Source organism: Crocodylus siamensis, chromosome 4 (assembly GCF_052110815.1).
Source record: "Crocodylus siamensis isolate JL-2025a chromosome 4, ASM5211081v1, whole genome shotgun sequence".
In the NCBI taxonomy this organism is placed as follows: Eukaryota; Metazoa; Chordata; order Crocodylia; family Crocodylidae; genus Crocodylus; species Crocodylus siamensis.
Window position 1 is genome coordinate 69,245,905 of NC_143398.1, and position 27,014 is coordinate 69,272,918.

General features: G+C 40.6%; 1 protein-coding gene across 1 annotated transcript in view; it reads left to right on the top strand.

The window, feature by feature from the left end:
• LGR5 (leucine rich repeat containing G protein-coupled receptor 5) overlaps window positions 1–27,014 on the top strand; it is a 129,744-nt gene that overhangs the window by 50,193 nt on the left and 52,537 nt on the right. Inside the window, exons 3-4 of the mRNA XM_090042537.1 lie at window positions 21,692–21,763; window positions 23,176–23,247. Of these exons, the coding sequence (XP_089898663.1) occupies window positions 21,692–21,763; window positions 23,176–23,247 (144 nt within the window). The remainder of the gene's footprint in view (window positions 1–21,691; window positions 21,764–23,175; window positions 23,248–27,014) is intronic.

Consider the following 27,014-nt stretch of genomic DNA (forward strand, 5'->3'; position numbering starts at 1 on the left):
TGGTGTACTGATGCTCCTTCTGGGACATAAACCTAGAGGTGCCTGTGTAGGTACCTCTACGTCCTTCCTCTTCACTGACAGTCAAACCAACTGCCATATTTGGGGTCAGGAAGGAATTTTACCCCACGATCAGATTGGCACAGTCCGTGAGAGGTTTTACCTATCTCTGTAGCACAAGGTTGCAACAGTCTGTCAATTTAAGGTCAGCCTCATCAGCCATATTTGGATCTGCAGATAGGACAATCATGGAAGACAATCATCCTTTACTGCAAGGGATTGCCAAAGATGTAGCACAGGGAGTGGCCCTCATCCTTGGACCTCTCAAGCATATTTTTAAAAACCTTTGCAGCAGCAGGAGATTGGCCTCTACAGCCCCCCTGCTTTACCTGTGGCAGATTAGGGTGTTATGTTAAAGAGAAAAGGTGTTTTCCTTCTTCTATATGGCAGCCCTTCAGCATTTGAAGACTGCCATCATGTCCCCTCTTCAATGGCTTTTTCACATACCTGAACATGTCCTTCAACCTCTCTGCACAGGGCTTGCTTTTTAATCTCTTTATTGCTTTGATTGACTGCCTGTGGATCCTCTCTAGGTTTTTCATGTCTTTTTTTTTTTTTAAATGTGGAGCCCCAAACTATATGCAGTACTCTAAGTGGAAGCCTAACCAATTCCAAGTGGAGGCACTATTACCTGCCATGCCTTGCACCTAATTCCTCTATTGATGCAGCATAAAACCGCATTTGTCTTTTGTGTAGCTGAACGCCTTCTCTTCAGTCTGGAAAAGCATAGGCTCAGCAGCGATCTGATGGCCACCTATAAGTTTATCAGGGTGTTCACCAGGATCTGGGGGAACAATTGTTCACCAGAGCCCCCCACAAGGGATGACAAGGTTGAACAGTTATAAACTCCTGCAAGACCATTTCAGGCTGGACATAAGAAAGAATTTCTTTACTGTCCAAGCCCTCAAGGTCTGGAACAGCCTGCATCGGAGGTGGTTCAAGCACCTACTCTGAAAGCCTTCAAGAAAAAATTGGATGTTTATCTTGCTGGGATCCTGTGACCCCACCTGACTTCCTACCCCTGGGGCAGGGGGGCTGGACTATATGATCTTCCTAAGTCCCTTCTAGCCCTAATGTCTGTGAAATCTGTAGCTGCATCACACTGCAGACTCATATTAAATTTGTTATCCACCAGGACTCCAAAGATATTTTTCCACAGAGCTGCCATCCAGCCAAATTTCACACATCTTGTATTTGTATTTTTGCTTATTTTTTCTGAGGTGTAGCACCTACCATTTGTCAGCACTGAACTTTATCCTGTTGGCTCCAGCCCAATTTTCCAATCTGTCAAGATCCTTCTGAATTGTACTTTTGTCCCACAATGTGTTCACAATCCTTCCCAGTTTAATGTTGTCTGCAAATTTGTTCAAGACACTCTCTTTGCAAGCATCCAAATCGTTAGTAAACACATTGAACAGCACTGGGGCAGGACTGACCCCTGTGGGACTCCACTCTAAACCTGCTGCCATTGTGACATGTATCCATTTATAATTACCCTTTGCTTGTGGCTATTGAGCCAGCTGTTTTACTATACTACCTTATGGTAGTTTCGTCTATCCCTCATTTCTCCAGCAGCATTCCCTTCATCCATCCAACTAGTTATCCTGTTGAAGGAGGAGATCAAGTTTTTTGCCAACTGTCCATAAATTTATGGAGGGTCAGTAAAAAGTCTAAGCAGTCAATGCTGACTGAAGCCGTGTGGTAGGAAAGAAGCTAGACACAGTGCTGAAGCACAGACAGAGCATAGTAGTGCCACCTGGTGTACAAGTCGAAGCACAGAACTCTGCAGGAAGATCTTATCAGGCCTTTATAGACCTTCTTGCTCCTTGGCCATGTGCTGCTGCCGCTGTTGAATCCTGTCAGCTGCCTATAGTACCGTTAGGGCACATGTTGCCTTTTTGGGGATCTGTGCCAAGACTGGGGGAGTGGACCGGATGGGTTAAGGGTAGAATGTAGGTTGGTGGACTAGGGCAGTATGGTACAGGGTGTGGTTGGGGGCATCAGGGTATGGGGGTGAGTAGGGGACCCCAGGGAAGGGGGGAGGGGCAGCATGGTATAAGATCATTGTTTTAAGTCAGTCAGGATTGTCAACCCAAAATAATTTTTTTACTGCAAACTTTTTATTGACAACCAAACTTAAAAAAAACCTCAACTGTTTAAATATTATTTTTAACAAGGTTGCTGTTAAACTCCTTAAATTTGAAGCTAACCCTTCTAACAGAGACCTAGCAGAAGAGCAAAAGAGTTATATTTACATAACATAAAAAATATATCAGTAAAAATATATGTCATCAAAATGTCTGGTTGTCAGTAAAAAGTTTGCAGATTATCAGGAAAAAAAATTCTTGGGTTGGCAATCTTGTTTGTTGGTCATGATTTGTTCATAGTAAATCTATGCTGTTTGCTTGTGATCAGGCTTTCCTTCTCCAGATACTTGCAAATGGACTTCCTTTATGATATGTTCCTGTAATTTCCCAGGTATCAAGGTGAGACTAACTAGTCTGTAGTTTCCAAGTTTCTTCTTTTAGACTTTTTTTAAAGAGGGGCACTAGGCCCTTTTCCAGTCCTCTGGTACCTTGCCCATCTCCCATGACTCTGTAAATATTATTGCCAAAGGCTCAGAGATCTCCTCTGCCTGTTCCTTCAGGACCTGGTATGAAGTTCATCAGGGGCTACTGACTTGAATTTGTTCAGACCCATCAAAAGCTCTCTGATAGTTTCTTTTGTTATGTCATCCCTCACCTTATCCCCTTCCTTACCAAAATAATGCTTTTGACATGTCTGGTTGCAGCCTAATTTTTATGAACACTGAGGCGAAGTCATTGTTGACCAAATCTGCTGCTTTTGCATTTTCTGTTAAGAGTTTGTCCTATTAAAAGTTTTTTGGTGAACCAACAGCTTCCTTGCTTTTTCTTTTCTGACCAACATATTTTTGTTGTCCTTGACTTGCCTTGTCAGGTGAAGTTCTTTTTTTTTTTTCACTTTTGCCTTCCTTATTTTGTGCCTGCAAGTTCTTGTTGTTTCCTGGTATGCTTCCTTGGTGACCTGACCATCTTTCCACTGCCCGTATTGCTTTCCTTTTTCATTTGAGGCATCCTAGAAGCTCCTTGTGCTTCCATCCTGCATAGCTTCTAGCCCTGCTAGGCTCCCTTTTCCTCCAGTCTCTTATCCCATGCAACATTGCCATTTATGTCCTTAAGTCAATTGAAATCTGTTTTTTTCAAATCCAGTGTCTTAGTTCGGCTGACCTCATGTTTCCCCAATCTCAGGATCATAAATTCTGTCCTATCGTGATCACTTCCTTCCAAATTTCCCATCACCTTCACATCCTAAACTAGTTCTTCCCTGTTGTTTAGTATAAGATCCAGGACAGATGAACCCCTAGTTCACTGGTCACCAACCAGTCATTCTTGATTGACTGGTCAATCAATGGAGCCTCTGACAATCGATCTCAGTCTGTCAGAGGCTCCACAATTGGAAGCAGCAGGATGCATGTGCCTGGGCTGAGCTATGCCCTCACCACCTGGGCCGGGCTGGGTGAGCAGGGTCAGAGCCCAGGCAGCTCATCCGGGGGAAGAGAGGGCAGTAGATCCTGGGATAACCTTTACTTACAAAAAGTGATCTTCACCATAAAAAGGTTGGAGAACACTGCCCTAGTTGTATTCTCAAATTTCTTGAACAGAAAGTTATCCTCCACATAAGTTAGGAGCTTGCTCATCAATTTATATTTGGCTTTATCGTTCTTCCAGGAGATATATGGAAAATTAAAGTCTCCTATTGGTACCATACCATAATTTTGGATAATTTTGTCACCTCTTTGAAGAGTGCATTCCCCATTGCTTCTTCCTGACTTGATGGCCCATAATAAATCACCACCATTGTATAGTCACTGTATCTGTCACTTTTTATTTTTTATCATATACATTCTAATCTGCTACCTTCTTCCTCCTGAACCTGAAAAGCAGAATTTGTAGTTGTAATATACATGGCAACATCATTGTCTTTTCTCCCAACCCTGTCCTTCTGAAACAAAGTGTAGCCCTCAGTGTTGATGCTGTAGTTATAAGAGATTTCATAGATTTCATAGACATTAGGGCTGGAAGGGACCTTGGAAGATCGAGTCCAGACCCCTGCCCAAAGGGCAGGAAGTCAGCTGGGGTCATAGGATCACAGCAAGATAAGCATCCAATTTGCTCTTGAAGGTGTTCAATGTAGGTGCTTGAACCACCTCCAATGGCAGGCTGTTTTCCTGACCTCTGATCATGTGCATGGCTCTTCTCTGGACTCTCTCAAGCTTCTTCACATCCTTTTTGAATTGTGGAGCCCAAAATTGGACACAGTACTCTAGCTGTGGCCTCACCAAGGCCAAGTACAAGGGGAGAATGATATTCCAGGATTTGCTTGAAAAGCATCTATGGATGCAAGCCAGCATTTTGGTCGCTTTACTAGCTGTAGCATCGCATTGCAGGCTTATGTTCATCTTGTGGTCAATGATGGCCCCACCCCGCAAGTCTCTTTCTTCCATAGTGCTAGCCAGCATAGTAATGCCAAGCCTATAAGGATGCTGCAAGTTTTTCTTCCCAAGGTGGAGAACCTTGCATTTTTCAGTGTTAAACACTATCAGGTTCTCATCCACCCATTTGCTGAGCGGGTCCAGGTCAGCCTGGATCACCTGCCTGTCTTCTGGTGTGGATGCTTTGCCCCAAAATTTGGTGTCATCGGTGAATTTGGCCAGTCCACTCTTGACTCCCATGTCCACATCATCAATGTGGGTCCACATCATTAATGTTGAACAATATGGGTCCAAGGAGAGAGCCTTGGGGGACACTGGTCACAGGATACCATGATGAGTGACTGCCATCAATTACTACCCTCTGGTTCCGACCACAAAGCCAATTTCCCAGCCAGTGGATTGTGGTGGACCCAAGGCCACAATTGGCCAGTTTCGCCAAGACATGATCATGGGATACCAAATCAAAGGCTTTTTTGAAGTCAAGATATATGACATCAATCTCTTCTTCCTTGTCCAGGTGATAGGTCACCTGGTCGTAGAAGGAAATGAGATTGGTCAAGCAAGACCTACCCTCAACAAACCCATGCTAGCTATCCCTTAGGATGTTGGCGTTGGCCAGTCCATTAAGGATGGCCTCTTTAATAAACTTTTCTAAGATCTTCCCCAGGATAGAAGTCAGGCTGATGGCCCTATAGTTAGCCAGATCCACTTTCCTCCCTTTCTTGAAGATAGGCACCACATTGGCCTTCTTCCAGTCTTCAGGCACTTCACCAGAGCACCAGGAGTTCTCAAAGATCCGTGCCAGGGTCTGGGCTATGACGCTCGCCAGCTCCTTGAGTAACCTGGGGTGTAGATTGTCAGGGCCGGCTGACTTGAAGGTATCCAGCTTCTCAAGGTGTTCCTTCACGAGGTCAGCATTAATGGAGGGCAGGGGATCTTCCTCACCCAGAACTCCCTGTCCTGTAGCAGGCATGGGCATCTGATGAAAGATCGATGCAAAGTACCCATTTAATAGGTTGGCTTTTTCCTGGGCGTCAGTTGCCCCATCTGGTTCAGCAGGGGTCCAATGTTGCCCTTGCTCTTCCTCCAGCTCCCCACTTATCTGAAAAAAGGACTTTTTATTGTCCTTGATGCTCGAAGCTAGTTGGAATTCAGTTGCAGCCTTGGCTTTCCTGGTTTGCTCCCTGCAGGACTGGACCAGTGCTTGGAGGTGAATCCCATCTTCCATCCTTTGTAGGCTTTTCTTTTTAGCCTTAGGAGGTCTGCTAGGTCCCTGGAGAGCCGGGGGGCTGCTGTGCCCTCTTGCTGCCTTTCCTCCGAGATGGAATTGACTTAGCTTGTGCATTGAGGATCGCTCCCTTGAGGAACAAACACTCTTCTTGAGATATCCCACCAGGTCTCTGTGACACCAGTTAAATTATAGTTTCATGGGCTGTAATGTTCCCTGTACTCATCCTGTTTGTTCTCTCTACTTCTCATATTTGTATACATACATGGGACATATTTTTCATTCTCTCTTACTCTTTTGCATCACTTGTCTTGTGGCTCTCTGGTTATTTTCTTTGAGCTGCTTCTTCTGATCCTTTCCTCTCTGGACTGTTCTCTCTCTTGGTGTTTAGGGAAGAGGTGGGGGGTGGGGGGGTTGTCTCATTTTGCTCCACTACCTGGGACTGTGGACCTTCAAAGTCAGTGCCCATGGCCCCATTAGGTTCCCTGGTTTGGGGTGTGCATAGAGAGGCTTTTCTGTGCTACTCCAGTCCTCTTCAGGGTTACAACTGGTCTTATATTAACCCAATGTTTAAAGTAACTTAACTACCAAACTTGGAATTGCTCTCTGTTCAAAATGGAAAATGTCCTCCAAAATGTTTGAAAGCATTGTTTTACTCTGAAAACTGAGGGTGTACTAGGTTCCAGGACATTTAGTTTCGAAGAGGTTCATTTCTTACCATTCACTATAGGTCTTTTGGTACCTAATTTTTCCACTTTGCCACTTCAGTGGGCCAGACACATGAACATAAACTCTGTGGATTCATACTGGTTCAGAAAGCAGATTCTGACCCACTTGCTTCCAGGAGGTTGTATGGGATATAAAATCAAAGCCAAATTTCTTTTAAAATGTCAGTTACTATTAATGTAGCAATCCATTAACTTAAAATGTTAAAAAAGTTATGAGCACCAAGATTCTAGACAAAAAGGTAAAATTGTGGATGCATAGCCACGTAGGTCAGGGGCGTCTAAAGAGAGAGAGAATGAAACTATCGCGTTTACCTGAATCCAAAACAACTCTGAATTTAAGACAATGCCGCCCATTTTGTATGTGGAAACATTATAAATGTTATAATTTTGCATGATTGGAATCTGATTATTGGAGGGTCATCTTAAATTCATTCTCAACCACTGCAGCAGGGAAAGCAGTAGCATGGGGGCAGTTGGCAGGGGCAGGCAGGAGAGGGACAGGCGGCAAGGAGATCAAGCAGCTCAACTCCAGCCTCTTGCTCCCCATACCTTTTTCTCTTGCTACCTTTCCCCCCACTTACACTTGTTGCCCCCCCACTGCTGCCTGCCTTGTCATGCCATGCCTTTCATGCTGCTACTTGTTCTCCCAAGCCTGCCCCCCAGCCCGACCTCCCTGCTGTCTGCCCTGCCCTTCCTCTATCCCTGGCTCCTCTGTGTGCCCCTTTCTACCACTTACCCTTGCTCTGGCTCCAGTAGGGCGCTGGCCCTGCTCTTGGCTGGGGTACAGAGCATGTGTTTGCTCGATGATCTCCCAAGGTCCCTTCCAGCCCTGATGTCTATGAAATCCCAATAGCAATGGCATTAGTGGCAGTAGTTTCAGCCCAGGCTCTGGGGCCCACCAGAGCAGTCACCACATCAGCTATTCCAAGGCTCGGCCATTTGGGAACTGGAGCCAACTCACCTTCCAGGCTGGAATGAGGCTTGAGCTGTGCCAGAGCCACAGGGAGGGTAAGCTGCAGTGGAGGTGGGGGGGAGGCACAGAGGCTGAAGGAGGGGCAGAGACAGCAATGGGGTGGGCAGCAGCTGCTTCTCTGATCCCAACCCCAATTGGGACCCAAGCTGGAGTTGGAGCCAGAGCCAGAGCCACAGCAGCTGCCTGCCCTCCCACCACCTTGTTAAATGGGGGCAAAAACCTTGTCTTGGATTCAAGTAAATATGGTATATGTGAATGTAGACACTTCAGCTCATTGCTAACAAATGTTCAAAACCATACCTGAAACTGTTTTATTTACTGAGTGAATGACTCGATAACGTCTAAGGAAGCAAGCCAATCACAATCCGGAATTAATTAAAGAGTTGTTGAAGAGTACAGATCTAGTTTCTTTTCATGTACACAAAAAATAGTCATTTTAAAGGGGATAGGATATAGATGGGCAAAATTCCAAGTGATTTTTAATCCATTGCTATTGTTCAACAACTTAGGACAGGTGCTTTGGTAAAACAACAGGGGGGAAAAAACCTAGCGGCTGTTCTTTTTACAATTTTTTTCTAAAAAAATATTTTAGAGTAAGACAGCTTCACATGACATCCAGTTTGCAAAACTGAGCAACAAAACCACCGTAATCAAATTCTAAACCTCCATGCAGGTGCAAAACTATTTTTTAAGATCTCTGTTGTTTAAAAAAAGACTTAAAAAGTATACAGTCTGCCCACTGTAGTATTATAATTGTTGTTGAAAGTATTTAGATGCTGCTGTCATTTTTGTGGAGTGTACAGTGGAAAGTATGAAATTTGGGAAACAGATGTCTTAAAAAAATGTATTTTGTTATCAGATAAAAACACAACATAAATGTAGTGCAGAATAAAGGACTCAGAACTCATTGTAGTAGTGATATCTTTTATTAGACCAACTAGATGTTTACAAAAACAATTCTTTATTTGCAAGCTTTCAGGCACAGACATAAATAAAGGACATGCAAACCTTATGGTCATCATGATATTAAAGCATGAAGGGGGACCTTCAAGTAAATAGAAAATAAAGTATCTGGACAGAAAAAATTGACCTAATTTTATTTATTGTTCCCCTCTATATTTCCTCTGTTTTAGGAAAAGATTTAGGATTTCAAAATTATAACAGAGTTAAGAGTGAATGCTCTTCCAACTATTAGGTGCCTAAATCCAATCCCATTCTACCTTTCTTCAGTCCCTGAAAAGCCATTAATGCAGAAGGTAGGTGGGCCCCCCTCCTCCCTCACTGTTTTTTGTGGCATAGCCTTAAAGCTGAAATGACAAATACAACAGTAAATGACAATACTTACAACAGTAGGTGCATTAATGAATTTTCAGGGACTCAAGGAAAGTATAACAGGATCTAGCCTTAGGTGTCCAATTGCCATTGACTTTGAATGATATTTGAGCACTTACCTGGTCATGCATGGCTTTGAAAATCTAAATTATTAGGTTTTGGGGGAACAGGTCATGGTATTTTTTGTTGACATAGCACCTTGCTCATTATGGACAGCATTGAAAACTATAAGAATACATTTTTCACTGTTTGTGTAAGTAACTAGGAACCATGAAAATGTTAAGGGCATGATCCAAAGTGAATCAAAATTAATGAAAGAATATTTTTATTTTGAGCATATCCCAAAAGGTGAAACTCTACAAATTTAGACACCCTAAGATCATATATGTAAAATGTCTGCAGCTGATATTCACAGCAAAAAGAAAAACATGAACAAATCTTGTTTGCAGGCTTCAGACAATACAGAAGCTTAGGGGCCTGTTTCTGATTTCATTTACAACTTTGGCAGCACCAATTTCAGTGGCGTTACTCCTGATTTACATCAGCATTACTTATTTTATTATCAATATATTTTTTCAAGAATTTTCATTGTAATCAGCTTAGTATCTTATATAGCATTCAAACTCCACATATATTGCAATGCATAGTATAAGTGACTTTTTATTAATTATACATAGAATTCAGATTATACTGTTGTGTTTAATTTGTAGCATTCATTGATGAGACCTATCTGTCAGCAGGCAGGCAAGCAGCCAATGACACATTGTAAATTTTGTTACCATAAGACAGACTTTGTTGATAACACAGGGCAATGGCTCCACAACCTTGTTTTAATACAGACAAAGAGGCACTAAAAGACCTTGCCCAGAATGCAGCAGTGATTTTGAAATTAAGTGTACTTCAATTAAATGTAGCAGGGAGGCATCTATTCAAACAACAAAGATTAATTGACAGAAATGTGGGTGCATTTTCTTCCAGTTTTCACTCATATGTTCAATAACTGCCTAGAAAATTCATGTTGTTATGAAACTTACAAAACAAATATTAACTTTCTCATCCACTTATGCCCTCATAATTCTAGTTCTATCCAACTATTATTTTCCAATGTTTACCATGTCTTTTCCTGTGACACCACAAAAATTGAACAATAAGAGAGAATTCTTCCATATGGAAATGCCAGACTGGCACCCACCAGAACTGCTTTTTCTCCTATATTATTAACAGTGACAAGCTGGGGAACACAGAAAGAAACAATGGAGCAAATGCCTTACTAAAGTAATGTGGCTTATTGGTGAGAAGGTGACACTGACAGGTTAATATTCTTGGAAAGCTGAGGAACAAAGCAGTGAACAGCCTTAACTCTTGGTGCTCCTGTGCTAAGTAAAGAACAGGAGGCAAGAAAATAGGAAGAATGAAGAGAAAATAATAAGACACGAATATAAATTAGTTGTTAGAGGCCCATGTTGCACATTACATGTATTACACAATTAGCTGGTTAATCGCACAATAAATTTAGACCAGCCACAAGTGCAAAGTAATTATCACACCTTAAAAATGACTGTCGAGCTACTAAAAGAGCCAACCAGCAACCAAGTTAATGTTTGAAAATGTATAAGAACTCTATACTTGGTTTCTATCCAGCTTTACTTTGAATGTGTAGCAAGGTCCCAGGGTGTAATATCCAAGGAAAACAATCTTTCTGCTGTTTTTAATGCTGTATCATTATTCACACTGTCACCATGCTAAAGCGTACATTTAAATACTATCTTGTAAACTATTTCTAGAATGTATGCAATGTACTTAATGGCATCAGTTACTTAAAGGTGCTCATTAAGAGAAGGATTGCAAGAGTAAGAGGCTGTAGTCAGTCACACGAAAACCTTACTAGCTGTTGCAAAGAAGAAAAAGTATAATTTTAGATATTGATCTTGGGGCATAAGTTAACTGACAAAGTCTTGCACATTTTGGACCTGATGCTGCAGTATGGATAAGGACCAAACTTCTTTTTAAGTCTATCGGAGGGCAGCTTGGAGATGGACAGCAGGACTGTTGTCTTATTTGGATGACAGGTGCATATTTAAACTGAGTAATGTTTGAACCTTCCTGGTTGTTAAAAATCCAGGTATCTATAAGAATTTCTCTCTGAATTCAGCCAAAGGAGTTATAGAAAATAAGCACACAAATCTGGAAATTGCCAAAAGCATCTTAAAAGAGTCTTGTTTTCACACTGCTCGAGAACTCGCAAATATTTTCAAATGTCAGGATACTACTAGTGGTAACATCTCTAGTAAAACCTCACTGTTGTTGCTCAGCAGGCAGTAGGCAAACACAGGGGCTCCAGAAACCCACACCCACCTGCTCAGTTTCCACGTTCAGCATATCACACATGAATAAGAAAACAATGCCATATTATTCTGCCCAGCCTAGCTTCATAATTTTATCATATTTCAATTTACTGATGCTCCCTGTTAACATTATTCATTTTCCCTTATATATAATCCAGGCCTTAAGGATGAGAATAACATGCAACTAGAAATCTGAAATACCCTTTATTAAACCCTACCAAACAAATTAAAATCAAAAATTTGATCTGGCATTTGTTGTTCCAACTTAAGCATATGATTTAAATTTAGACTAAGAAGTTTGAGATTATTATTTTAACAACAAATTAAGAAGGAAAATTGAATATTTTGATACCTATACTTGTGGTATCCTGTGAGACATAAGCTTACAACAGAAAGCTTTTAATGCATCTATTAGCAATATTCAGGCACATCTTCATTACTGACCTTGTTTCAGCTTTGGAAGAAGCTACATGGTGGCCATTCTAGCAGAATGCCATTTGAGGAGAGCAAGGCTGTATAGTATTAAAAGGAAAACATAGTTTGGCCTCAGGATTACCCTTAGGTTAGCAAAATTAAGGCCTTTTTTCCTTGGGGATCTTTAAATTGGGCTGTTCTTATGACAGGTACAGAGAAATTCTCTCCCCTTTATAAAAAGATAGGTGTAACAGTACAATTTGAACCAAATCCTTAACTAGCACAAGTCAGTGATCTGATGTATCAAAACTAGATTGGGATGAAATGATCACTACTCCTTCTCAACCCTGCTGCCTAAGGTCATTTGGAGCTATTCCAGGTTTCACATCCAAAAATTTAGCAAATTAATTTTAAGTCAGTTGTACACTATCACCACAGCAAAATATATTTCCGTGAAATTTAACTACAAAGTAAGCAGAATTAAGTATTTGTACAAGACAAATACCACATGCTTCTTTTTGTAAAAAAACAAGCATATTTTAACACATTGTTTCATTCTAAAAGAGCAGCAGGTAAAAGAACAGGCTGCTTAGGGAAGTTATATGGAATCTCCTTTATTGGAGGTTCTCTAGAAGAGACTGGACACGTTTGTCTGAGATCTTTTAGTAAGAGCAAATCCTGCTTTTGTGCAGGGTGGTAGGACTAGATGAACCTGACATAAGAACATCATAAATAATGCCATTTACTGGGTCAGACCATAGGTCCATCTAATCAGTATCCTGTTGCACGCAAGAGAAAGTATTACATGCTGCATAAAAAAAGAATGTCCTTTTCTTAGTTTTAAACCTCCTACCTAATAGTTTCATTTTATATCCCCTAGTTCAAATATTTTTAGGGCTCATAGATAATAAATCTTTAGTTACTTTCTCTGTTTTGTAACATCAATGCTTTGTAAACCCTCCCAAACATCTCTTTTACCTAAGCTGAAAAGTCCTAGCTTCAATAGTCTCTTCCCATGTGAAAGTACCTCTGTCATTCTTGTGGCCCTTCTCCATACCTTTTCTAGCTCTTCTATCACCTTTTTGAGGCGTGGCAACCAAACTGCTCAAAACCTTCAGGCCCCTGCTGTCCCTACAATTCTATAACATCATCAAAAATCCTTGTTTGTAGGACATACAATTCAGACCACATTCTTCTTCCCCCTTTCTTATCCAGTCCTTCATAATAATTAAGGCATTAACTCATATAACAAATTAAATAAAAGGTAATAAAATCGCTATCCACAGTTCACATTTTTTGTTTGGAGAGGGAAACCTTCTTTAAAATACATTTTAATCTCATATTTTAAATATTATTAGTGAAATTGAACTGAGAATAATCATTAGCTGGATAGTAAATGTTGTAAGCTTCCTAGCAATCTAAAACTGTTGGATCTGCATTTGATCCATTATCCATGTTTTCAGAACCATCTTTCTGATTTTAATATGAGAAACAAAGAAAGTATTTTGTATTCTCATAGTTAAAAATATATAATGTCTTTGATCATTAATTAATTTAAGGTAGGCAGGAAATGAGAGAAGCAGAAAACCCAGCATTAGGCAATTCTCTCTTAATCGAAAACAATTTGTTACATCTAGGATAAGTCGTTTTAGAAAAGAATTGGAAATAAATATTTAAAAATATCTAGTACATTTTGTAGATATAAATCTAATATTTTCATTTTTCCTAGATGCACTATAACATCTGTTTTCTATTACAAGAAGATATAAATGTTTTTATGTTGATACTAACAGAAGAAGGATATTTATCAAATGATTATAAAATGCTGAGTGCAAAATCCTGGTACCTCTGAAGTTAAAAGGAGTGTTGTTGTTGACTTCAAGTGGACCAGCATGTCACTATGAACGTTTGCTAACTGTCCTGACCAATGTTGATAGCTGGTGGAACAGATCAGATCACTGCAGATAATTTTAAAATTACAAAACAATTACACTCAAATGCTCTCTCATATCCCTGTCCCTAAGTACTGAAGGCAATGATCAACAATGCAAACTAGTAACAGTTTAATAGTATTTAATACTTTTCTCTGCCCATGCATAGACATTGATTTGTACCAGTAAGAATTTCTCTGAATTTCTTCTTGATAGAAAAATATCCCTGGAGTAGGACCATATGAACAGGTGAACTTTTCAGCCAAGAGGCACTTGAGGCCTGCTCTCCAGGTCATCCTCACCTTTAGGAATCCCAGTACTTGAGAGCCTGTCCTTTTCCCTGCCTGGAAAGGGGACAGACTGTCAAGGGGCAGTCCCCAGGGCTTTTAAATCATTTTGTTTGCCCAGCCAGGCAGCACACATGAAATTATAATCCCTGGGACTGGGAACATGGGTGTGGAGAGCTTTCCCCACCTCAGTTCCTAGCCCTAGGGGCTTTCACCACCACCCATGGTGCCCAGCCAGGTGGAACTTTCAAATAATTCAGAGTTAGCAGCCGCAGGGAAGACAACTCTCCCTGTCCTGGTTCCCAGATCAGGGGGCTTTAAATGCCACCTGCACTGCCCAGCTGGGCAGAACAGGCAGTTTTCAAAGCCCAAAGAGCTTTAAAACCTCAAGAACACCTAAAAGTTGTTCTCTGGGAAGAGGCACATTTGCCCCAGAAGAAACTTAATGAACCCATGTACACTTGTCACTTCTACTGGAAAAGCAGCAATTCCCCCAGTAGAAATGTAAGCTCTGTTGATGTAGCAAGGAGTTCCTGCTAGTTAGAAACCCAGATAATGTTTTATACAGCAACATTTTAATTATGTCATTCTCTATTATTCCCTCTTAATTTCCAATCAAGGAATTTTTTTTTATTATTAGTCCATAGTGTGCCATATAGCATTAGAAGAATTAAACAGTCCCTCTGAGAAAGTATGAATTATTGCTAATACTGATATAGTTTGGCATTCACTATGGCAACCTATTCATCTTCCTCATTTTTAAAAGAAAAATATGGTTTGTTCTGTGAGAGCTCTGGCCTTGGCACATTCTGTTGCTACTCTCTTATGCTCTGGATTAAGTCAGTAAATCAATTAGAGGATGAAATTTAAAATTCAGGGACAAAGAAAACCAAAAGCATTGCTAGTAGGTCAAGGAACACATTTTGTTGTCATCCCCTGCAGTCTTTATACAGCTGAGGGAGGCTTGCAAGTTACAGTCATACTTGCATGCCACCGTATGTTACACTACTATATATGCAAAGAGAATGTGAAGTGACTAAATGCAATACAAAGTGAATTACTGGAAATCTTCCCTGAAACAACCTGTAATATAGTCTGTACAGAAGATCATGCATAGCACTTTAGAAACAGATATGCACAATCTGATATTGTTGTTATAGTTTAACAGCCAAATTAGAATAAAGTAAAATCTGCTTTATACTGACTTTGTTGCAGTGAAATTCAAGACATAGAGCACCCTCAAATCCTATTAATTTCAGCAGCTTGCAAGACCAAACATATAGATTAATAATAATAATAATAATAATATAGTTTGCTTAAACACAAGGGAACTCTGCTGTCTTGCCCCATTAGAATACAGCAGTTCACGTTCATTAGATTAAATTTAAATAAATGTTCTTTTCAAAGGAGATTATCACCTCTCCCCTCCTCTTCTACTTCATCAGTTTGAACTTGCATGCTGCTGAAATTGGAGTTGTAAGCATTCAGCACCTCTTGAAACTATACAGCACTTTGCAGAATTGGGCTTTATGTGTACTTAGAAGGAAAAAATCCATTACAATCCATGTCTTGCTATTGTTGGTTTCAACAGAAAATTATGAGTGTCTGGTCTGGTTTTGTTTCCAGTGCATAGTGAAGATAATGTACAAGATACAGTCCACTAGAAGTAGAGATAAGACTTTTCAGAATGTTGTAAGGTTATCTGAAAACCTAGCAACTAAAGCAAAGGGGATATTTTGTTACATAGACTTTCTCCCATCGTAGCAGAGTTCTCAGTAGCCTAAGTAGGAAACAGCTGTGGATGCCAATTTTGAGGAGCCACAAGAATGGCCACTGCCACTGCCACTGCCTCTGCCAAGGGCACAGAAGCTGCTTGCTATAACTCAGAGAACTCCACATACAGTGAATTTTCAGGGTAAGTGAGGAAAACTCTTCCAGTGTAATAGGCTCCACCTTGTATAAAACAATAGAAGTAGGAGGCTGTGCTCTTTAAAACAGTGTTTGCCCAGAATAAAATTTTATCAGCAGGTGAACCAGAAAGGACAAAAACTGTAAACGTTTCTAGCTGTCTTCTGAAGTTTCCATGAATTACCTATCACACAAAAGCAAAAATACCCATCCTATGGAAGCAGGCATGCCCTCACTTTTCCCTGGATTACTATTTTCTCCCATGACTATATCTCTGTAGAAAAGTAAAAATATACAAACAGTATAAATGTATAGGCTGGTTTAAGTGATCAGAAACTGGTTTAAACCTGTGACAGAACAAATGTTCAGTGCACATAAACCAGTATGAAAATGGCCAAAACTGGTTTGAGATAAACCTGAATGCAGTAACAGACTTAACTGATTTGGCTCAAAACAGCTTATGCAATGTCCGTCTCAGACCCCTTGCTGCTTTAAGGTAAGCCAGACTCCCCCAGCATCCCAGCATGCTCTCTGAGCTGGGCGGGGCTCTCTGCTCCACAGCAGGGCTGGCCCTTCCCCTTTGCTCCCTGACTGCAGCTCCAGCAGAGACTGCAGGCTGCTGCCCTCCACCCTCCCTACATACTCCTTGCTAAGCAGGAATTCCCCCCTCTCCTCTGCTCCATCACTGGAGCTCCAGTAAAGACTGCAGGCATCTGCCTGGCTTCTCCTTCCTAAGCAGGGATTATTCCCCCCACCCCTCTGCCTTGCACCTCTCAGCATTAGCTAACAGACAACAAAGGCAGACAGGCTTTTGGGAGCTAATCAACAGGTAGCTGGTAATGTCCTTCCTTGGAAAAGCTGTTTAAGAAGAGCTTAAACTAATGGAGAGAGGCTTTGTTTTCTTAATTGGTTGATAAACACTAAGGGGTGATAAACATTCCCTGCTGGGCTGCTGAGGGTGGGGGATATTAGGGCATCCTGCCCAGGCCTGGCCACACCCCCCGCCCTCAGCTCAGTACTGGAAGGGAAGGGAAGGATGCTCTAGCGCCCCTCCCTGCCCCCCCCAGCTTCTAGCCTGAGACACTGCAGGATTTTTTTCAGTCCAGAGGGAATGTCTGTTCATTTACAAACTGGTTCAGCCTAGCCAGGTTAAACTAACTTGCAAAGACTGAATCAATTCAGGCTCTGGCTTTTTGAATGTCCCTAGCCATAAAGAATATTTCAGGTATATACCAAACCAAGCCCTTCCATACATCTCTGACAATAGTCCATGAACCTGGCCTGCTGTATCCTAACTAATTTTATATAAACAGAGTTCTTTAGTTGAGCTGAACTGTGCTGAAATACATTCAGCATAAATATACATGTATAACAGCTTAGTGTTTATTACTGAACTTTATTTTTACCAAAAAAAAAAAAAAGTGTGAAATGTAATATTCTGCAAACTCTTAAAAACATGCTCAAGATTACTTACCTGAGAGAGATGACATATTTAAGACTATTCATAAAAGTAAAGTTATGCCAGCCATATACTGGAAGGCAATGGAATTGAATATATAAGAGTAACAGCACAACATACATAATATATAATTTTTAATTAATACATTACAAAGGTAAATCCAGGTAGTAATACTGTTTCCTTTCTTTAGTGTGAAAGCAACTAAAACTCATTTCCACATGCATTTTGTTTAATATAATCTTTCTGAAATACTAAATACTGAAACTCTAGAAAACAACAGGAATATTTCAACTTTCTGAAATTGATATTTAAAACATATGCAAACAGTGGCCAGACATTTGGTTATGTTTGCAATATAAACAAACTAGTTCATTCGCACTCTCAGAAATTATTAACTAAATGCCCCACCAGAGAGGTAGGCAATCCATCCATCCTCATCTCTTTAGGGGAGGGAAGTATTTACCCATACAGATCCAGATGATTAATCAAAGTCCATCCAAAGTCCAATAGAAGTCCAGGGCAACTTTCCTCAACTGGGGAATAAAACCCCAGAAACAATATCTTCAATGGATTCTTTCCTGAAGCACATGAAAATTTCTAACTACACATAAATAGCTTTTTCAAACTGCCTAGGAAAATATTTGCTATATTTGTACACTGGTATCTCAAGCTATTTATAAAGGTAATTATTGCAGAGCAACTGGGCACTGTTGAAAAATAGTACAAATCTAAACAGTGAAAACATTAATCAGGTCTGAAATAAAAGTAAATCTAATATCCTAGAGGATAGGTATTTCTATTACCAACAAAAAGAACTGATTTCATGCCAAGATTGGGAAGGATGGGAATAGCAGGTTAAAAAAATAATTTAAAAAGTGTTAAGAATAAATCAATCAAAAGTAACAGGGTTTGCCCTACTAAAGAACTAACATAATAACTTGCAGCAGAGAATATATTTAAAAAGGAGGTCACTGAATCATTAATTTTTTAACAAAGATTGAAACACTGGAGAAGTTCCAAAGGCCTAGAACAATGTTAGCATGGTGCCAATGTTTTAAAAGGGCATGTGGGATGACCCAGTCAACTATGGGTTGGTTAGCTTGACATTGAACCCAAACAAAGTTATGGAAAGACTGATATGGGTTAAAAAAAACAAAAGATGGTAATATAATTAATGCCAATTGGCTTAATTCTATGACAGCATATTGTCAAAGAATCTATCAATTTTTAAAAAGATGCAAGCTTGATTGATAAAAATAATTGGATTGGTTCTGTAAGCCTTTAAATAAGTTTAGTTTCCAGATATAAATTTAGTTTAGTTTCCAGAAATATTCCACTTCAAACAGAAAGGTTGAATTCCTGGGGAGTGTGTTTGGCTATGCACCTCTGTATGAATATACTCCAAAATTACTTTTACTTGGTTCTCTTTTACTTACTACTAATTCAGTCACCCAGAGAGAGAAAAATAGTGATCTGGTACTTATGGCACTCGTCTGACTCTCTGGGAGAATGCTGCTGTCCCAGGAGAAATCAAAAATGTACAGATGTTCAGGGTGGGTTTTTCTCCCAAAGAAAAAATGCCCTGAACAAATGAGAGAACAATAACTTGGGAACAATGACAATTAAATCACTCTTGAAAGAGTTTCTTGAGTGAGGGAGAATGTCTGTACATGTTCTCTTCTGATCAAAGCCATGGTCATCCAGCATCCCAGGGTGCTTTGCTCCCAGTCCCCACTCCCCCACTGGAGACATTGTGTTGCTTGGGCTGGACTCTACTACTGCAGCCAAGTAAGGAGCAGAAATGCCCACTTCACAACCCCCTGTTGTGCTGCAGGAAGCCACAGGTTGACTTTGAGCAGCCTGGGTCAGCCAGTTAGGGCTGCCCCATACATTGCTATCATCTGTCACCAGGTAGACTGAGGGAGCCTGCAGAGCAGCTGAGATATGTGCACAGGCCATCTTGGCTGCACAGCATCAGCACTGTAAGTTCTTCAGCATTTGAATGTCTGTCAGATGTCTCCAGGTAAGTTTTTCTACCAGGAGAACAAACCCAGGAGAATTCTCCTAGGTCACTGAAATGCAAGTATGCAACCTAGTTTCAGTTCCCTGCTCTACCACAAGCTGTCTGACATTGGGCAAGACACATAGACCCAAGCACACAGAAGAAATTACATAGAATGTAGGCACCTAAATCCAAATATATGATCTGGATTTCAGTTTTACACTGGTAAAGTTCTCCAGGCACCTCAGGTTCTGCTTCTGAACACCTCAATCTTCTAAACAAGAACATAGGACTGGATGAAACCTTCTGTGTCATCAAGTCCAATCATGTTGCTATTGCAGGGACCCAAATCATAACATTCTTTCAATGCTGAGGACAGAGCTAAACAGCTTGGTTATTATCTAATATCTAAGACCCATTGGGAACCACAAACAAGGTATTTCACTTGCAGGGTGGATAGGCACACACAGAACATGCCTAACACACACCTACAGTTCAGGCTCCACGGAAAACACATGAATGGCTGCTGCTTGTGTTAAAAATCATGACCAAAGGTGATGGAGCTTTTTACTCAGTAACATAATGGTCATAGCAATGAACTGAAATGTGGAAGACCCAGTTTCAGTTTCCTGAGAGAATTAAACCCCAAATTTCCCACAACCCCCAGGACTGTGCTTTACTAGCTATTAGGTTATAGGCTCTTGTACAGTGGAAAGGAAGAGGAAACATCTGATGAAGCTGTTCCACTATCTGGAAAGAGTTAGGATCATGAGGCCAAAAAGGAGAAAGCATGAACATGACCTTCTAGACTAGTGGTTAAGTCAGTCACCTGAGGGAGTAAGGGACCAAGGGTCTGCTTCTTGCTTTAAGGCCTTTTTATATAACGTATGTTAAATAGTCATATTCATAAGAATACTTCGGAAGGGAACCATAGTCATGTAGATTCTCTCTCTCTCTCTCTCTGTCCAAATTAATCTTTGTTCTTTTCTGTGCTGTAAAATTGCTTTAGCAGGAGGTTGAAGAGTGCTCCCACCCCAGAATAGCCCAAATATTTTGGGCTGTTTGCTCTAGGGGACCATAACCAAGATTTTAAGTGAAAAGAGTAAACACTGCTCTTTAGTTTGAAAGAAATAACTTAGATGCTTAACTCCTGTGTAGATTCAAAACTGCAAATCCCTAGTACATATAGGTACCCATGATTCAGAGGAGTAGAGGGTTAAAATGCACCCTTTTCTTCTGAAGTTCCTATTGGTTACCGTAAGAGACCCACTCAGAGCATTGGGTCTCTTCGATTGCATTTATGTGGTGCCCATGCATATACAGGAACCTTAGGAACCTAATGCAGTGCCATGGATTCTTTTCTTGGACCGTGCACCCAAATTCCTTTGTGGATCTATTAGGTCATATCTGTATGGCTTTCCTCCTGACCTTGGGTCCACTGCCAACAAAGCGAACCTTTCCCACTTCCTTCTGTGGTCCACCAGCAACCAGGAATGAAGCAGAATAGAAACATTAGGAGCAGCTCCAGGTGGGCCTCACCACACTTCCCCACTACTGCCATCAGACTCTCCTAAGACAGAGGGGTACACACTGCGGGCTGCTCCCTGCCATTGGCTCTGCTTAAGTATCTCATGTGCTAGAGTTGAAGCGTGGGTGGAATGGACAAGGTCAGGAGGAAGGCTATAGACTAAGAAAAAAATACTTTAGTCCCTATATGACTCAGTTCCCTGTTCGTCCATACGTCAAAGGAGCGTTGAGAGAAATGCATTCACACTGTGAGGTGTTAGTTAATGCAGTGAGGACAGTCATTTCATTATCATTATTTCATACCAATAATGGAATCTTTCTTACACCCTCTTTCTGAGGAATGCCTTTTCTTTTGAAAAAAATAACATAGCTCAAAAAGCAATTTAGAAACTGAAATAAATACTCTTCATAAAATGCTTTGAGACCCATGAGGGAAATGCGCGATGTAAGTAAAAAAAAAAATATTTAAAGATATTTTATCAGTGACAACAACCACTTGTTAAAGAAATAACCATGCACTATACTGCAACTGCATTTATAATTATGGTAAACAAGCTGTGGTCATTAACATGCACATATAGAGTGACCGTATACAGAACTACGTAAAATATATGCAGAAATTATGCATACAGAATTCCAAAAATATATTCCTGAAAGTCTAATAATGCTATTGGTAGTCAGTCTATTTATATTTTATTATTAGGCATTGTTTATCCTTTGAAAAGAATATGAACAATTAGATGTACGTTATGAACCATAACCTGATTTATAGTGAAACTGCAGTTGTCTCTACAACTCAGCGGCCAGTGAATCAACTGTATAGTTACAGGATTTTTTTAACAGTATATTAATGACAAAACCAGGGACTTAAACAACTGCCTCTGGCATTAGTGATTCAAACATAGTTGTGTTTCACTTTTTAACGGCCAAATTAATTCCACATGAAGAGAAATGTATTTACTCCATTTTTTTTTTTTAACCCTGCAGACGTCTTGCAGGAAATGGTTTGACATACATTCCCAAGGGAGCATTTGCTGGCCTTTTCAGTCTTAAAGTGCTGTAAGTAAACTGTGTGTTGTTTGATATATTTCTGATTTCCTAAATGCTCCAGGGAGCTAATTAACAAGTACAGTTGCTCAAGTTAAGCTATAGCTATATTCTTGTTCAGTTACATTCGGGGATGAAGATACTTATTAACGTTTTCATTTCTTTTCTTTATTAGATGAAAAATGTCCTAAAACACAAAAGGTTGAAAACAAAAATGCTAGTCTACAAAAATTTACTCTTCAACTAGATGTCAACCATACAACATCAAAGACAAAAATTGATTTAGTTAGCAGGTTCTTCACCCATTCACAAAAGTTCTGAATTCAAGTCTAAAAACTTCAATGACTTTTAATAGTCACATAAAATAGAAGGGGTTTTTTTTGCCTTTTAGAGAAATGGGTTGGGTTGTTTCATTTCTGTAAACAAGGCATAATTTAAGTACAGTTCTCATTTCAGAAATAAAGCTTGTTGCTATATTAAAATAATCACCACAGGATAAGCTTTAAGTTTATCCAAAAAAAACAGCTAGAGGATATTTTCAGCCATTTTTGTGCTTCCTTATGACTTGAAATATGTTCATTTAAGAATATTCCTATTTCTGGGTAATAATGTTGCATCTACAGTCATAGTTTCAAATATTACAAAGTTTGTTTAAATTACTGGGAGTCTGCTCACACACAAAAAAGTCAGAATTTGTACTACTCTAGTTTTATAAAAGTCTTGTTTTTCTCCTTCCCAAAATGATGCATTAAAAGCAAAACAATCACATGATGAATATAAACAGGAGTTTTTCTTCAGGTGATCACTATTGCTGGTGCAGATGGAGATGCTTCCTCTGCAGCCTAGAGAAATCTATAGTATTTACTGAAGCAAAACTCCATTTCAGCCAAATCTTAAAGTACTTCCAGAGCAGGGGAAAAGATTCTCCAATTGGCTAATGAAGCAGACTGTTGAAGAAAGATGACAAAATTGGCCCACTGACTTTTATATTTTTACCTAAATGATAGGTGGGAAGCGACTTGCAGTAGCAAGGGGCAGTTTCCAAAGCACTTAAGGAAGTTAGCAGCACAAGTCTCAGTGAAAGCTAATGGGATATATATACTAACTCCCTCAAGGGCTTGTGAAAAATTCCACCCCTTTTCTAGTGTGCTGCCATTTATATGGTGATAATTGCTTGCCTTGGAAACACTAATCCGCTAATGAAAATCACAAAGAATGAAGATTTTAAAAGGTAATAATAATTTAGTAATTTTTTTGATAATCTCTGTAGATGTTTGATATGCTCAGAATCTTTCAGAAAGGCCCATGCAGTTTTATGCCTGGGGTTTCATAAGTGTCAGAGAACCTAATTTGCCTACAATCTGTAATATAAAATAATTTTCTATACTCATATTGTTTCTGTTTTTTTGTTACTCTGAACGTAGAATGCTTCAGAACAATCAGCTAAGTCAGGTTCCCACTGAAGCACTCCAGAATTTGCGCAGTCTGCAGTCTCTGTAAGTATACCTGATATACCAGATGATACCATCGTGTTTACATAACACCAGTTTATAGGCTAATGTTATCATCAAATAATGTACTTGACCAGCTTTTTCTTCCCAATTGTCTTTGGATTCATTTTTAAATTATACCATTATGTTAACTGGTTATATAACACAAAGGATTCTTCATTGGAAACTGGCATCTGCCTTGCTGTACCATAAAATTGGTTCAAGGTCTGAGCAAACAGTCACTGCATGGTAACACTCACTGTCTGCTGGAGTATTATTTGTTTTCGTGATCAGTGCTGATCTTTCCCATTGTTCAGACTTCCTGAAAAGCACAGAATAGATTTTGTAAAATAATCCTAAATTATGTCATTGTCTTAGAATACTGAAACTAATCAATTCATAAAGCAAGACACCATTGGAAAAAATTTAATTCTGTTTGTTTGTAACATGCCTAAATTATCTAAAGTAGATGGGTCCCCTCATTATACAACTTTAACTTTGTCTACAAGCTTCAGTTTTATCAGAATTGCTGCCAAAGTTCAACAATGAAAGGTTAGCACTGGCTGGCTGTTTAGTGGCATTTATGAAATTATTGATAGTTTTAATTCAGTTCTGAATAGACAAAAAAGAAAGGATAGTCTTGTGATTACTTGTCTTACATTTGACTAAGTACAGTACAGGGGCAGCAGTGGCTGTATCTCATGCTCTAATTTGATCTCAAGCCAACATCTGAGTTGAAGCCACAGCCTCTGCTCCCTGCCACTATCCTTAGGCCTCTGTTCTTCCTCCCACGACACCCCTTTCCTTCCTGCCACTGCTTGCCTTGGAGCATATGCTCCCTCCAGCTCCCTCCAGCCACATAGCAGTGGCAATAGCTCTGTTTCTGTTCCAGCTCCAGGGCCAGGACCAAAGCTGCCACAACAGCTGCTGTGTGGCTGGGTGGGGGCCAGAAGCAGCACGTGTTCCATGTCCCTGCCCAGAGAGGGGGCCCCAGCAGGAGCTGGAGCTTCAAAAGGAAAGCAAGTGCTGGGGTAGGAGGAGGGGGAGGCCAGGGGAAACACAGAGGCAGGTGGGAGGGGAGAAGTGATGGAGGGGGTAGGGGACAGGTGCCCAACGGTGCAGGTACTACAGGGAGAAGCAGGCATTAGGGGGTGCATGCACAGGAGGGCCAGGAAGCAGGGGACACAGGCACCAAAGGGTCAGGTGCGGGGTATGCAGGCACAGGGGGGCAAGCAGCCAAGGGGGCAAGTGTTGTGGGGGGATAGGTGACAAGGGGCAAGAGTTAAGCCACTTGATTCTCCTGCTGCCTGCCCTACCAGCACCTGCCCCCCGCTGCTGTTTACCCCACTGCAGCAGTGGGGGAAGAATGAATTTTAGGCAGCTTTGCAAAAATTAGATTTTAGACATGGAAAATTATAACAAAATTATAAATTTTCCAAGTCTAGAATCTAACTATTGGAGGGGAGTGATCATCTTAAATTTCAAGTTGAGATTTGGGTAAACATGGTAAGACATGAGTAAAATAAAATGAGAAGAGAAGCAATTTATAAATTAGAATATGGGGAAGAAACAGGAATTAAAAGTTCAGAAGTATCCTCTCATTTTGGGTGACTAGATTATATGGGAAACTCAACATTAGTGAGCATGGGAAAATTTTGCCTGGCACTTATCCGTGCTTCAGTTTGCCAGCCTACAGAATGGGAGCACGTGCATCCCCTGAGAACGCTGGTGTCAGACCACGTTCCCTGTTTAGGTGACAGGCAGGGCAGAAGGGGGCAGGTGGTCGCTTTGTGGTAAATGAGATCGCCCATGGGAGGACTCCTCCCCGGTCAGCACGATCAGCCACCAGAGGACCTCCCCCCCAGTCAGTGAGATTGACCACCAGGGACCCCTCCCAATCAGCCACCAAGAGACCCCCCCAGTCAGTGAGATTGGCTACCACCCGCCTTTGTCAGTACAGTCGCATGCCAGGGGACTTCTCCCCTCAGTCACTGACTCAAGAAGCACCAGTCACCCATGGCTTCACCCATGCAAGTGAAAGAGTACTGAGGAAGTGGTATAGACAGCCAATACAGTGAGTATGATGGAGATGTGTATGCTGCACCTCACCCTGTAGTGCCTATTCTTTGTATAAGTGGAGGGCACAAGGTTGGTTTATTTAACATCTCTTGCATACACTAAATTTAAAGAAAACAATCTACTGAAATTTATTGAAGTGATATCAAACATAACAGGACATCTATTTGTAACTCCCATCTATATATACACACACTCAGGCTAACCAGATTCTTGTGTCTGTCTGATGCAATATTTACTTTCTGTGTTGACAAAAGTTAATTAAAAGACTGTGGGTGAAACAGTCTTAAGATTAGTTATCTAATAATTGGTGCTACATTCAGTGTCCTTTCTCTTTATTGACCAGGCGCAGACTAAAATATCTCAGGCATATGCTTTTGAGGTTACAGTTCTTTCCTTTGATCTCTTTAAAAGTCATGAGAAAATTCTGGTGTAGTAACCAGACTTGGTTTCCTCCCTCCACTAAACACACAAAAACAATCTTGCTAAGATCTCATTATTCTATATGTATTCTGGACCAGAACATGATAAGTTGATGAAACAAGGGTTTCTTTGTTGCTCTGAGAAAGAAACTGCTGAAAATGCAACAGTCTAAATAAAATGACAGTATCTCTCATTCTTTCTTGTAAATTTCTTTTCCTAAAGTAGGGAAGAAGAAGCTGAAGAAGAAAACCCTAGGGTTATGTTGTCTGTGTAAAAGCCTGGTATCTGGTGACAGAATTAAAATAGAGAAAGAAAGGCAGTGGCCAGTAAGAACTTTAAACAGCTGCATAGCAGACAGAAGATGGAATGATAAGGACTTGTACAGAAAAGCTACTATCTTCTGAAAGAGGATCATTGGCAATAGTGAACTCTTTGAGGAAAAGAAAACCATGATTCTTTTGTTTGCTCAAACGGGGTTGTGCCTGTCAGATAAAGGTGTGCAGAGATTCAGTTTCTTGTTTCATACAGTCTAGTAATTTTCTGCTCACAAGGTGACTCTTGCTTTGATTTCTAATTTACAATAAGAATTTCTGTTTGAAAGCCTTGAAATAACAGGAGTCTTTCAAAGGAGTACTTAAAAAGGTTAAAAGCTCTTAGAAATCTTTTACCAAAGCAAAGTTTTTTTAAGATAGCAAGGCTCAGTATTTATTTATGGTTAACTTTATAGCCTGGCTCAATTTGTGAGAGTCTTATTAACTCTTTGCTTAAGCTAAACCATTTACAAATCACTGAAGGTTACTTTCAAGTCCCTCTTTTTATCCTTATAGGCTGCATCCAGATGTGTGTGGACATTTGGTTCCCCAGGGACAACTAGCAGCAGTGCACCTTGAGCTGCAGCTACTTGTCCCCAGGAATTGCCCCAGGTGGAGTAGGGGAGGCTGGGCCCAGCACTGTCCTGGCCCCGGCAGCCTTACCTGGGGTCCTGGGGCTACAGCTGCAGTGATTCTGCTGCGCAGAGTCTGACCAGCAGCAGAGTGCAGCCCTGAGCGGCCTGCTCCACTTTTCAGCAGCAAGCTCTGCCTGAACGTGTGTTGTTCCTGGGTTTTTTCAGCGTTTTTTTTTAAATCAGGGTCCAAAAAAAAAACCTGCGGAAAAAAAACCTAGTGCAGCACATGCCCCGGCAGCATGCCTTTGCAGTGTGAAGAACACCAGACTGTGCAGTGACCACATACCACATGACCAAACTTGTCTGGAAGCGCCCATAGGTATTACCA